General features: G+C 40.1%; 2 protein-coding genes across 2 annotated transcripts; one reads left to right on the top strand and one right to left on the bottom strand.

The window, feature by feature from the left end:
• The first annotated feature begins 437 nt into the window (after positions 1-437).
• pcolcea (procollagen C-endopeptidase enhancer a) lies at positions 438-6,060 on the top strand. Its single transcript, XM_026181890.2, has 9 exons — positions 438-623; positions 2,870-2,978; positions 3,066-3,324; positions 4,381-4,505; positions 4,606-4,742; positions 4,835-5,136; positions 5,225-5,302; positions 5,388-5,558; positions 5,701-6,060. The coding sequence occupies exons 1-9, from the start codon at positions 535-537 to the stop codon at positions 5,829-5,831; spliced, it is 1,401 nt and encodes a 466-aa protein (XP_026037675.1). The 5' UTR covers positions 438-534; the 3' UTR covers positions 5,832-6,060.
• A 1,243-nt stretch (positions 6,061-7,303) lies between these two features.
• On the bottom strand, positions 7,304-9,986 carry tmem88a (transmembrane protein 88 a). Its single transcript, XM_026182322.2, has 3 exons — positions 9,515-9,986; positions 8,238-8,563; positions 7,304-7,821 (listed from the first exon to the last, which is right to left on the bottom strand). Exons 2-3 carry the CDS (start codon positions 8,544-8,546, stop codon positions 7,534-7,536), a joined length of 597 nt encoding a protein of 198 aa, XP_026038107.1. The 5' UTR covers positions 8,547-8,563; positions 9,515-9,986; the 3' UTR covers positions 7,304-7,533.
• Between the last annotated feature and the right edge of the window lie 4,752 nt (positions 9,987-14,738).

Genomic DNA, 14,738 nt, shown 5'->3' with positions numbered 1-14,738 from the left:
CACATCATGCTGTGGAATGTAAAGATTTACGGGCCTTCCTGTGCACGTACAGCCCATACAGCCTCAGGCTTTGCCTCTACCTGTGCCCTCTCTGTAATCAGGAGTCAGACGCAAGCTGGAGTTCATTTTTCCTGAACTTTTAGGCATTTAAAGGTCCAGAAACATCCAGAAACAAAACTTTCCAGACTTCTGATACTGGAGCCCTTTGCTCCTCCTTCCTAGATGCTCACTGAGACTGAGACCAGACTTACTCTGGAAGAAACATCTGGCTCAAATTAAAGCCTTCTCCTCCGTCCCTCGCCACTCACGTCATCCCCCCCCTCATGGTTATTTTTTGCAACTTTAGCCCTTTCATCCTTATTGTCCATCTCTTCGTCCATTCTTGCCCCCCTACTCATTCATTCTCTCCGCCCATTCCGAGCCTCCTCCTCCTCCTTCTCCTCCACTTCCTCCTCCTCTGTCTTTCACCTCTTGCCTCCTGTTACCATCTTCCTTTTCTGCAAATAGTCTGGTTTGCTTTTTGTACGCAGCATCATGAAGCCAATGAGCCATATCTGGGGTCTCTCCTTGGTCTTGTCTCTGAGTTTGGGATGGACAAAGGCCCAACAGACAAATTTCACCAGGTGAGGTTGCATTTTAAACCATTTGTGATCGAGAACCTGCAAAAGAAAGGTTCTTCTTGAAATTCACTCTGATCCTCATATGCAGATATGTGAGGTGAAGATACTTTTGTTTATTTTAACAAATATCAACCAGGATAAAAAGGCTCTTTGAAATGATCTTTACTATGACATTTTAATTCAGTCCTGCTTCTGTACATTCTTTCCAGCTGACTGTTTAATTGGGCACAGAGCTGTCCAGTTGGTTTTGGGCTCATGATGTGTGGCGCACTGAGTTTGCAAAGGCTGAGGTGCCACAGATGTTAATGCTTTCAGCTCTGCCTGTGGGGTTGAATCAGAGAAACTTGGCTCTGATTCTGTGCATTTAGGCTGTAATCAGCAGCTGTCTGACTTTGCTGGGGTTCTGCTGTCTGAGCCCTAGTCTGGGAAAACAACAACGTTATGTTTCAATCTAATTTTAGTTTTCTAATTTTGGTTGTCCACGTTGCTGTTTTTGCCTCCTTACAATTTGTTTACTTCCTCTAAAATGAGGCATGATTGAAAGATGTTTTATATTTCTTAAAAACTTGAACTCTCCAAAACTCTCTACACCACTAACTGTAAAATATCCCTTAACAGAAATGACTTCATAATAACTGACATTTTTTCAGTGGCTCCTAGTTTTACAAATGTATCCTTGCCAAAATAGGACATTTTTCTTCCTGGAAAGTACATTTTGACAAAGTGTCCAAAACCTGAGCGTCAGCTGTAAAATCCCCAGTACTTTTCACTGGCCTACAATTATTCAACTCTTTACTTCAAGCTACTGACTAGTCACTACATAGTTATGGACTACCAAAGCACTCAAGTTTAAAAAAATACAAATTAAAAATTAATATGTGCAACCACTGTGATGGTATTGTCTCTAACCCCTATTAAATTTAGCTAGTTAGCCTCTGTTAGCTGCACACAATATCAAAGTCAGTCTGAGTCAAACAGTTATTTGATGTAAATACGCACATTGCACAAATGCAAGAACATCTCTATTTAACAAGCATTACAAATCTTACCTCGTGGGTAAACTAGTTACAACAACTTAGATAGTTTCCAACACCAAAGATAACAGATAATGTTAACTAGCAAGAAGAAGGAAATACCCACCTCTTTCTTGTTCATGTAAAGTGTTGTTTTGTCCAAGGAACACATTGGGGATCAAAAGACACAAACATGATAACCAGTTTACATTAGTTATGCTAGCCCAAACTCAAACCATGGCTGGTTAGTTCAAACTCTGTTAAGTTTGAAAATCTTTTACTGTATAAATGGACTAAGAAAAAGGCAGTTGTGTGACTGGGTAGATGAGGCTTGTATAAGAAAGCCCTTTGAGTGCTCAAATTGAATAGAAAAGCAAACTATAGGTACAAGTCTATTTAAAACACACAAATAATGACAGGTAATTTGGGAGCAATTTATCTTACTAAAATGCTATTCAACATGTGGCTATAAGATCTGCGAATGAAACCACCAACCTTTAGATTAGTGGACCTTGGCGTCTCCTATTGGTAATGGAAGTCCAGCTGTGAAGCTTCAACATTAGCAAAAGGCTAATGACTTCAATCAATCAAAAGTTCAGATTCCTATGGGGACGATAATTGACAAAAGAAAATCGCTATGTAAACCCACACGTATAACCATTTAATCAGAAGTCTTTTTGCAATCACAAGATTTTCCTCTTGCTGGACTTTAAAAAGAATGCAAAGTACTTCTGCGCTGGCTTCTGTCTTAAGAGCAGAAAGCCACAGCCATGTTTTATATACAGTCTCTGGCTCTATTTCCTGAGGTACAGCCAACCTAAGACTATAAATCGATTTATAGGCTTTATAAATGACTGATATAGAGTAAACAAGGGTCTGTCAAAAGAAGTCATCTTAACTTAATTATGATCCTGTTACAGAGCTCAAGTGCTGACTCCAACTTGATTGAAGTGTGATTATTGTTGTTTTTTTCATTCTTTCCCTGTTTTAGTGTCAATTAAGCAGCAGACTTTAATTAAGAAAAACATTGCAAGAATACATGTAGCAACATCTGCACCCTGCGATTAAATCATCATATAATGAAAATTTCCATCTTCTTACACTAATTTCTTCCAGTAAATTCCCACAACAACAACCACAACAGCCAAGAGTTCATTTAGAGAGACAACTAGAGGATGTTAGTCCTTTTAGGACTCTGCTTGAGATTCCCATTTCTCACTGACTCCTTTACCACAGGCCTGTGTTCTACTGCGGAGGAGACATGGTTGCTGAATCAGGCTTTGTTGGAAGTGAAGGGTTCCCAAGCTTCTACAAACCAAACAGCAAATGTGCCTGGCGCATCACTGTGAGTCACTCTCCCTTCCCCAAGCCTGAGTTCTCCAGCTTTTCCAAGCTTTCTGTGTCTGACTCATGTGATCTCGATGCTTTCCAGGTCCCAGAGGGAAACGTGATAACGCTCTCCTTTCGCATTTTTGACCTCGAGGCTGACTCACAATGCCGCTACGACTATCTGGATGTTTACAATGGACATTCCAACTTGGTGCAAAAACTGGGTCGCTTTTGTGGAACTTTCCGACCTGGAGCGCTCATTTCAACCACAAACATGATGATGCTGGAGATGGTGACTGATGACGAGACGCAGAGTCGAGGATTTCTGGCCTATTTCAGTGCAGTCAAACCCTACGTATCTGGTATGTGGTCACATGATGAAGCTGTTTTGTTTTTGTGTTTTTCATTATAATGCCATGTATGCATTCCCAAATAATCCCAGTGCCTGAATGTAGCATATATTTTTGGACTTCGTATCCATGACCACAATTTCTAATGAGGTAATTTTGCCTTAAATTAAAGTTAAGCTTAATTAAATAGTTAATCTCCTCTTCTTCTTGGCCTCTTGCCTGCTCAGCTTTAAGTGGTGGCAAACCTAAAACCAAAGTAATAATAACAATAATAATAATAAAACATTTGAAAGCACTGCAGAGGTTCTCAATACACATTAGTTTAACAACATTTATGACTCCTAAAATTTTTATAAATCCCAGATTAAGCCTGTTTTGGATTTAAACTATTAAAAATGACTATATTCTTTAAAACGATTGGCAAGTGCAGCTTTCATAGTTTAGGAATGAAGTGTTTACAGTGTTAAAGAAAACAGGAAGTTTCCCACCTCATCCAGCTTTCACAGTACTGTTGTAAGGGAGCAGAATAATAAGTAGTGAATTTCTTTGCATTAAAACCTTCAATAGCAAATTATTACTGGTAATTAAAGTAACCTCTGGCAAATGATCTGAAACATATCATTAAAAGTAACAGGAGGCAGAACCATCGACAGTCTGGATTCAGCAGATAGATGTTGAGTATCAAGCCTGAGATTAGTCTTCAGACTTTTCTTTTTTGTTTGGAAGAGCTTATAATTAAGCTTCAATAATATGCTTCAAATGTGACCCTGAGTCATGCTGCACCAGCGACCTCCCTGGGGGCTCATCAGAAATTGTGTAATAATAGTAGAAGGGGGGCCGGAATAGAGGCCAAAGTATGATGCTACACCCCTGAGCTTGCACAATGTGTTTTAAAAAGTGTTCCAGCCAACAGGCTAGATTATTAATAACAGCTCAAAATGTTGAAATTGATATCTTTGTTATAAATGTGAAATGTCTTATTTGATATTAATGGTGCAGACAGCTTTAAGAAAAATTTACAAGTCTCTTCATTTAGCACCCTAATGGAGTGTTTACGGCTTGTTTCAGACGAACAGTTCTGTGGGGGGAGGATGACAAAAGCCCAGGGAGAGATCAAGACACCCAACTGGCCCGACAAAAAATACGAACCAGGAACAAGCTGCTCCTGGCTGATCACTGTGGAGCCCAATATGGTCAGTGGCAAGCTGACTCGCAGTGTGCAGCCACTGTATAGTCCAAAGTTCCTTACTTTGATTAATTGAATCTTTATACTTGTGTCTCTTTGGATACCAGGTGATCCACGTGAATTTTGATAAGTTTGCCTTGGAGGATGACGCTTATTGTCGCTTTGACTATGTGGCATTCTTTAATGGCGGAGAGAGGGATGACTCACGTCTGATTGGAAAATACTGTGGCGATCAGGTCCCAGAGTGAGTGACAGAAATTTCTGAAGCCTTTAAAGTCGTTTTAAAATAGCCATTTCTAATTTTACACCTCATCCTTTTTCCTGTCTCGTTCCTAGACCTATTGTTACCAGCGGAAATGTGCTACTGGTCCAGTTTGTGTCAGACCTCAGTGTGACGTCTGATGGGTTCCTCGCCCACTTTACCAGCATCGCACGTGGTTCTCAGATACCAACAGTCAACTCAGGACAGACTACAAGATACAGTCCTCCAGTACCTTCTGTCAAACCTGCACATCCTTCTACCCCGATAGAAACAACCACCAAATATGTGCCAGCTCCTGTCCCTAGGTCCACTCCGAGCCCCAAACCAGTCAAGCCCACTAGAGACCGTAATGCAAAGCCAAATGGAAAGAGGCCTGGTAGGTAAATGTACAAAATAAAAATAAAAAAGTCAACAACTAGTATCACTAAAAACATATTATTTCTTTTTCACTATTTTCTTATTAGTGCCTCAAAATCCACTCTGTGCCAAAGCCTGTAAAAGAAATGGAACAATCAAGACTAGTTTCTGTGCCAGTGAATTTGGTAAGTTTCCTGCTGTTGACATATATACACACACATGCATTATCAATCAGATGTTGCGTTCTGACTGACCCCACCTTTTTTCCAGTATTAACCGGGAAGGTGACCTCTGTGGCCCCGAGGCCCCGAGGTGCTATTCAGATTACTGTGTCCCTCATCAAGGCCTACAAAGCAGGCCGGCTAACCATAACACAAGTTGGAGAGACCATGTCAGTTAAGCTGATGTCGCAGTGCAAGAAGTGCCCGCTGTTCCGCAAAGGTGGGTTGTTGCTTATTTTTTAATTCGTATTATCCAGGTGCCGGAGATCAGCAGTATCGTCTTTAACTCAACAAACATAACCTCATTTAATCTTAATGTTTGTGGGGGTTTTTTGGGTTTCGTTTTTTTTTCATTCTCACAGGTGTCAACTACATCATCATGGGTCAGGTGAATGAACAGGGACAAGGTACCCTGGAACCCGGTGCATTCACAGCTCTCTACAAAGCCCCACACCACAAATTGTTAATGAATATCAGCCAACAACCCTGTTAACCTCAAATACCCGTCCAGACCAGAAAATGGAAACACAAATCTAGACATTTTAATGTGAAATGCAGCTCTTTCAAAGCACTATATATATGTTATACAGGAATACATAACTTCAGTGTTGTACCGCAAAATAATTAAAAGGAAGGCAATTGTAATGTCTTATTCAAAACTCTGCCAAACCTTATGTTTGTAATTTATAACTGAATAAAGGTTTTATATCTCTTTCATTTTATCTGACTGGCTACTTTGTGTGTGTGTATCAACTGTGACACTTAATATTAGAATGATGTCTCTGACTCCACCTTGTGGATTTAAAAAGTAAGAGCAACCTGCACATTATGAATCGGATAATCATGGCTCTAGATGAAGAAAATGTATTGTCATTCATAAACACAGAGACCAGTTTACCTTCATTTTTTTTTCAATATTTTTTTATTCGAAGATTCTGAAGCCAGGAATGACAAAGTCAATTTTCGAAAGATATATCAAGAAATTCCTCAATTTTATTAACAAAGGAAATGGAATTGCTCACTTTTTCTCTGCCGTTTTTGTAGCTTGCAAAACCATCTGAACCACTGAATACTTCTAGGGCCAGGGTCTGGCAGACTGACCTTATATTTGAGATCCGTGGTTCCTATTAAAAATCTCAAGAGGTGATAAAGTCTAAAGTCTTTGGTCAAAGAGTCTAAATCAAGATGTCACGTTTTTCAAAAAGGTTTCTACAAATTCCTGTTCTGACCTCATATAACTAGAGTGCAACCAAAAAATGTTCTGTACTTTTAGTACGGAATTATAATTGTAAACCTTGCTTTTTTAATTATTACTGAAGTTTATTAGTATAAATGTGTTTCACACGGCTATACCAGGGCATCACAAGTTGTAGAAATAACAGAAAGAAAAATAACAGAGTACTCCTACCATCAGTCACACAGCAGGGATGTGGCTTTTTATGTCTAAGTGAGAAGTCCAGTGTAACAGACTCACCTGTGAAAAAGCTGACATCCCCATATGCCCTCTTTGCTTTCCAGCAGCTTGTTATGTGGGTTGTTGATGGCAGTTTGTCCATTAGATCTACTACCCAGTCTTCTCCTCATTCTTCAATTTTATCTTCAGTTTCATCCCTAGCATCCTCTTCTGCCACACCAACACTCTGCATGTCCTCCTTCACCATGTTCAGCATTTGGCCCACATTTGTAATTTTCTTTGGGCTACCTTTGGCTTTGACTAATGAGGCTGAGATGCAGTCTAGCTGCCTCAACTAAGCCACGGGTCTACCTTATGACCCCAGACACGTGCCGTATCCTAAGTCAGTCTCAGGTCATACCCTTTGAGCCACATCTGGCCCATGCTATATTTTATGTAGCTCGTGTCATGAGTTTTTCCTGCATCTGGCCAAAAGTATATGTCACTGAGTTAACTGAGCTATCAGGGCAGGTTTTCTTTTGTGTAAAAAAAAAAAAAAAGCTGAGTGACACTTTATTTTTTTTAAAAATAACTTTACTGTATAAAAGAAAAGAAAAGAAATTAAATACATTGAAACTGTATTCAAAACGCAATTGTGACTCTTAAACAATGAATATGAATGATTAAATGTGATGGATTTTTACAATGGCTACAGAAAAAGGACATATAAAAGTAGATTTCGTTATAAAGCAGGAAACTTGATAATATAATCATATATAATCCTCCTCTCCACTCCTCTCATCTACACCCAGATGCTACCCTTCCCCTGTCTCTCCATTGCATCCTGTTGACTAAAGCAGCTCCCCGGACCTTGCTTCTGATTGCGTTGGGTGGGCAGGTTCTTGTACACAGCCCGGCTGTAGGGGATGAAGCACAGGCCCAGCTGGAGGTGTCGGGCCAGACGGCAGTAAGCCGCCAGCGCCAAGACCAGCAGAGGGGTGAGCAGCAGAAAGCCCACCACCAGCAGGGCTATGCAGGCTGTGTCGTCCAGCAGGTCTGAACAGTATAGTGATGTTCCATGGGGCTGCACCTGAAGGAGAAGGGATGAGCAGCACATCATCAGCACTAACTCTAAGAAGTGTTTGTGTATTTAAGGTGCTCACACTAGTGATGTACAACACGGTCAGCATGCAGTGTGCTGTTTGTGAGGGCCTAAGTCTCACAGTGACCTAGAGCAGCTTAGTAAATGAGCTCTGGGAGGCTCCAGAAACAGCTGAGAAAACAGCGTCAAATCTCCGGAAATAAAGGAATTCCTTTCTTTTCTTTGGCATTCCAACATAAGAGTTTGATTAAAAATCGACATCAGGAGGTGCAACTCCAGTGGTTGGTTTGATAAACTGTGATTACCAGCAGAATCTAGTTTTAACCCCTTTCTTTCAATCTTTTAAAACAGCATTTTCTTTCATTAAATCCAAGATAATTATATAAATATATATATGTATTTACTGTGGAGTGGCAGAGAAAGCCGAATATGATCATGGTCAGCGCAGGGGTGAGAATGATGCCGAACAAGATGCTGGCCAGACTGAAATTGATCAGAGCGATGATCATATTCTGTGCAGTGACCAGCACGGAGCACGCCCAGCAGTCCAGAGAGCCCCTCAACTCCACAGGGGGGTCAGCGGCTTCGCTCCCTCTGTGAGAGTAAGGAGGCGGCACCACGACCCCTGACCCCAATCTGGAGGAGAACCGTGCTTCGGAGCGGGCTTGCTCAGACATTGTCTTCTCCAGCGTCCCGGTCCGTGAGAGGCTCATCTTCTTTGTGGTCTTTTCTGCATAAAAAAACCACACACGAGTCATTCATGCAGCTAGACAATCCACAAAACAACCTGGATCAGCATGACTTTGTTTTAATCCCGGCGTTATCGATCTCATCTTGGGTCTTTGATTGTCTGTTAAAAACCTTCCCTCTCCCTGCATGCTCTGATTCTGATTCAGTCTGACCGCTACAAAGATGGAAAGTTACAGAATGTTAAACCATATTATGCAATAGGTCCCTGAAATATTATGGCGAAAGATATGGAAAGTCACCATGAGATAACTGCACAGTTGTAAGTGCAAGGAAATTAACTTCCCTGACTCCACCTCCAACCCCCTCCCAAAACAATGAGCCAGGAGCATCTGGAAAAGTTTGAAAAAATTCCACTACTCACCGAAGTGTCAGAACAATGTCACAATTTTATTCATGAAATGCTGGGTGTGAGCTTTTAATTCCTACATTTCAATTCATTCAAGTGTTTCCACGCGATAAAGAGGAGCACTAACACTACTTCCCTCTGATCTGTGCTGCACTGACAGCTGCTGGTATTCACCAGTGTGAAATCTTTCACTTTGGCATTTCAACCTCACCCTCCAATCGACTGTCCAGTTAGGTGTTAAGATCATTAAAAAATATCTCTTCTAAAACTAGATTATTGTGCATTATATGGAAGTCAAAGAGTACAACTTGAGTAACAACTATCACATAGATTAAAAGGGCTTTTTGAGTATTAAAAAAACATATTAACGGCTTACACAACATTTTAACAGTTCCTTCGATCTGGGATGGCCTTTTGGAGACACTGGAGAAAATAGGCTGTTTGCTTCCAGATCAAAATGAACCCTACTGAATGGCACTGATTTAGTGTGTACACATTCAAATAAAATGAGCTGTTTTGTTTATTTTTGAAAAAAAGAAAAAAGAAAGGAAAGCAAAAGTAAAGGATGGATCCTGTCATACTTACTTGCGTTATAAACCTGATGACCTTCCCCGGTGCAGCTCAGTAGTGGCACCAGCAGATGAAGAGAATTTCAAGAATTTCCTCCTGATGTGCGTCTTCTCCGACTAAAAATCCAGATTTCGAACGTATATCCAAGTAAAGGTGGAGTTTCTACCTCTCGGCTAAGTCTTCTTCTGTGCTCAGGGCTAATTATACAAGCTAATAATAAGAAGAAGAAGAAGAAGAATCAGGAATCTGTCAGCAGTTTGGACTTTAGAGATGTCACAGAGGCGGGGAGAAAAAAGCTCTACAGGCTGGTGGCAAATTGTGCTTTCCTACTGGCTTCCTTCCCTGACATGCTTTTCCTTCCCTTTTTAAGATTTTCACTCTGACTCCAGTTTTGAGATCCGAGCCAGTGAGCCTGTATCCTGCGTTGCCTCGAATGCACAGAAAGAAGGCTGGGCTGTGTTAAAGGCTGATGTTAGGTTTGTTGGGCAGAGGTGCAGTGGAGGGGTTTATATATGATAACCCCTGAGAGGAAGGGGGAGGGAGGAAGAGTGTTTATTTGGATGGATTAGAGGAGTTATATGCAGCCCAGTCTGCAACACTTTACACCTTCACTGAGCTTTTTCTTCACTGTCAAGTCCCGATAAGGTCCTGTTCAAAATCCAAAACAGCTCATTTTGTATCGCTTTTCAAGCCAAAAGAGAAAAAATAAATACATTTGAACCCATTCTGGGAGAAGTCAAACTGAGAGTCTGACAGAAGACTTGCTATATTTACATTTTCACTGAGAGCTCAATTCAACCACTTGGCAATATAGCCTGAAGTAAGATGTTTAAGGCACAGACAGACTTACATAAGGTTTCTTCCCAGTGCGGGAGTGACAGGGGTTTGGCCTTTGACCCTGTGATGAAAAACAGATCTGCTCTTTCAGAAAACATAAGGAAACGAGGAAGCGGGGGAACACTTGCTAATTTAGAGGTGGGGAAAGAGGCTATCATGGGACTGATAAGAAGCCAGAGGGGCTCAGATCAAAGGGTGAAATTAGTATTTTGATATGAAGTCTAATTTTATTATCTTTTTTTTAAAAAGCTCACCGTAGACATCTTTGTTTATTTCTTTTTTAACAAGGGGCAGATCTGTAAATTACCCAAAGAGAATGAGACTGATCAAAGAACTCTTGGCGTTTAATCTGTGGGTTTAAAATAGAAAGAGGGGATGAGGAACAGAGAAGGTGACGGGGGTCAACCAGTTTTTGCCATTAGCAGTGCCACAGTGTGTGTTGTTTGCATGTGCATGTGAGTGTATGAGAGGGCTGGTAGAGGAAGACCAGTCTTCCTGTCCTTGGATCCGGGATATCCGCTGCTGTGTCCACGCTCGACACTGTGATGTGCACAGGTCTGGCAATCTCATACCCGTGAGACAGAAAGAATGACACTCTCATTGCGTGTGGCGCCTGTTTTCAAACAGTTTCATGCAAGTCTACATCTGTTATATTATTTTGGTTCATTATCATTGTATAAGCAATATGTAGCGTTACTTCTTTTGGTCACTTTAGGCACTGACTTCATTGTTTTACTGTATGACTTAGTTGACTTATTGCTACATTTGAATTACTTTCCTGCTGAACTCGAGAGCAGCTGCAGCTTGTAGCTTTGACAAGATGGTATCAGGAAAGTGTTGGAGGGAAAAATAAACGAGCTGTGTGCTCGCCTCCCTCAGCATCAACTCTGAGGGAAGCACAGTGTCCAGTGGAGCCACTCAGTGGCCATAAGCAGACTGACAGAAGTGCAGCTGGCACATTTAAACGCTGGATCAGATCCTTCAGGACCACAAGACCTCATTGTTGCACAGATATGCCTTCAAAAGTGAAACAATTTTGTGAACTTGGAAAACTAAAATGAAAATAAAAAATATTATCCTTAGTTTCAGCATTTGTTAGTTTGGCTTGATAGCTAACACTTTTTAATTAATACTGAGTTTGACAGGAATGATAGTGGAATTTAGTAATTAATGGATAATGGATGGTGCATAGTGAGATTATTTGAATTTTTAGAAAATGGAAATTTTGATGTACTGGTTCTAGAAAAAAAGGGGGAATTGCATCACCAATAACACGAGGTTTTATTCTCCTGTAAAACTCATTTTTATTCAAATTAATAAAAGATTCAGACAGAAGCAAGTTGCATGCAGTTCAGTCTCACTTTCTTAGAAAACGATACCATATAAAATAAGTCGTGTTTTTAAATGCTTATAAACTTCTGTACCTCCACACTAGAATGGAGTTGGGTTGCAAAGCAGCTTGCCGAGCCATCTACAACTGTGGGCGGGCAAAGCTCTTTTTAAGATTTTCTCATAGAATGCAAATAGAGGCTGTAGCTTACCCATCAGGTAAAAGACATCCGCTCATATTGAGCTAATCTCAAAGAGAGCAGAGAGGGTTAGCCAGTTAAGACTGAAGAAGGTACTCGATGGGACTCCAAAAAAGAAATGAAACGTCGGAAAAAATCATTGTGGGATAATTTATCAAAACATTTTATTTTCTTGCACAACCATACAATATGTCACAGAAAAATCACAGAGGGATTTAAGACAGGTCTGGCTCAGGTTTTTTCTTCTATGTGAGTTCTTTTTCAAACAGTAAGTGCAGCATAAATCAAACAAGTCAAGAGGGGGAAAAAAGAAGCATTATTACACCCTCCAAATAATCCCAATAATGAAGACAAGACACGAAAAACCTCGACGCCATTAAAAGTCACATCCCTAAAAGTCTCTGCAAAAGTGTCAAGAGTTACAACTACTGCTAATGCTCATCATAAAATCACTAATGCCTCACAAGATTATGAATTTCATACAATGGAAAAAAAATGTTAAAAAAGATCTCGTATTTATCTGTTAGATACAGTACAAAGACATCATTCCATTTCTGTTACCAGTAAACTGTGTTGAAATGGTTCTGAGCACCAAATGGTTGGTTTGAGTTGTATCACTGACTTATGTTCATATATCATTATATGCTGTTTAATGAGGGGGCACTGAGGCAAGGAGGGGTCTAGCACCATGAAAATTAAACCACCCCCCTGATTGCACTTCCCCTATCAACACATTATGACCATACTACATTTTTAAAATACCTTGTAGCCCCTTGTCAAGTGACGTATCCTTTGATATGCAATAAATATATACGAAAACGACAATGTACAGTATAAATAATGTCACAATTTACAATTTTCCATTTTCTCTGTGATCCAAAAAACCGAAACTGACAACAAAAAAAAGAGGTATAAAAGCAGGAAAGATTTCCCATTGCAGTTATTTAAACTACAGTGAAACAAGATATTTTTAGGGTGTATTTTAATATAGCAACAACAGAAACAAATGACTAAGGTGGACAAGTCCGACCAAAGACGAGTTAAAATTTCTGATTGAGAACAAATCTACAGTCTTCTAGCAAACCTGAAAACAGATACATTATGTACATTGAATGGTGTGCACAGACTAATGAGGGGCAGAGGTATGATGTGGAAGATGTCATTCGTGGGCATTCTATTATAATGGTTATACGACAGTGAGGTTGAACCGCCATCCAAATTCATAAAAACAGACCCGAGCTTGTGGAGCGAGCACGAAAGACAACGGCAGGAAGAAAAGCTGCTGAATGTACTTGAAGCAGCGCTAGGCGCATACAGCATGGTAACCAGCCTCCCAGCGTCACACTACATTACAGAGCACGCGTGAGATTTTTAGCTTGTAGCTTAGAATTTTTTAAAAAAAGTATCTGTGACAAAATTAGTTGTGTTTATAAACAAAAAACAACATCATCATAGATTGCATTAATATGTGACTTAAAATCTCAACATGTGAAGCTACATCAACTTTGGCACATTTTGTAGCCAAGTAAAAGTGAACGCAAAATAAAAGTAGGTCATATGAACAATAAATGCGCCATTACTAATATAAGCAATAAAATGAATTAATGACAATGAAAATCATTTGATGTGCTGTTAAACAAAGAAATCTGGGTCTTTCCTGTCATATTTACATTCAGCCGCTCTTGAACATGCAATACTGTTCAAAAGTTTTGGTGCACTTTTTTTTTTAGAATAAAAAAGTAATTTGTTTTTGGAAAAAAATTGAAATTACTTAGTAATCATTAGTTTAAATTAGACACATTGTAAATGATGATCAGTGACCACCGGAATCGTTAACTATACATCATTAGTAACTATTTTAATGGAGGGCTGTTTTCAGGAAGCATCGTGTGTTCCTGTGGTACACTGTTACCTGATACAAGTTTATTAAGTTAGAAGGCTAAGTGATCATGCTCGGAAGCTGCAGAATTGGCCTTTGTTTGACTGATTGCAGCTGCTTCATCAAGAAGGTTTATGTTCTAAATAATGAAGCTCTTCAAAAATATTTAATAAAACAGCGTATATGATAGCTTTCTCTGAACCAGCACAATCTGCTTATAACCAAGAGAAGTCGGAGGTCCTTGTGTGCAGCCAATAAAGTATCCAAGTACATCTGAGTCTCCAGTTTGAACAATAGATGCCACATGGCGTCTTCTCTGGCAGCTTCAACAGCGCCCATAAAATGCCTGTCTGAACATCTGCAGTAAAGAGGCGTCTAAGCAGTGTCACAAAGGAAAAAAGCCACAAGACGGGCAGAAGACCGAACAGCAAAATATGGCTTTTTCCTCACAACTTTGCTTGAAGACCAGAATCCTGGAGTCACCTCTTCACCGACACTGAGACGGACGTTATGTAGCTGCTGTTCACTGAAGATGCCAGGTGAGGACCTGTGAGGTACCTGTTTCTCAAACCAGTCTTTAGTCAATAATGGACTTTTCCTCTTCCTCAGCTGTGCACCAGCCTCTCCAAAATCTCTTTCCATTCTGATTAGAACTAGTTTGTCAATTTCTTTTTGGCTACAACTGAACGAGCCAAATTTACTGCTTCCGTTACTTCAAAAAACATTTTCACATGTACTCATTTAATTTACAAAAACACTCTTCTGACGACCACATAGCCTTTTAGCACGATAAAGCTGTAACAGGAAACACCGCAGAACACAGAAGTGATGGTTCTCTTCGAAGCAATGACGACTTTGTCCATTAATCAGAAATTGTTTTGTAGCATGTGGCATCTCTGATCAGCACTATGCCTCATTAGACAAAAAACAAATATGCTTCTATTTCAGAAACAAAAAATCTTCCGAAACCAACCCAAACTTCTGAGCAGCAGCG

This window comes from Astatotilapia calliptera, chromosome 10 (genome assembly GCF_964374335.1).
Source record: "Astatotilapia calliptera chromosome 10, fAstCal68.1, whole genome shotgun sequence".
Taxonomy (NCBI): Eukaryota; Metazoa; Chordata; class Actinopteri; order Cichliformes; family Cichlidae; genus Astatotilapia; species Astatotilapia calliptera.
Note: the sequence above shows the minus strand (reverse complement) of the source record. Positions and strands in the feature narration are given on the sequence as shown.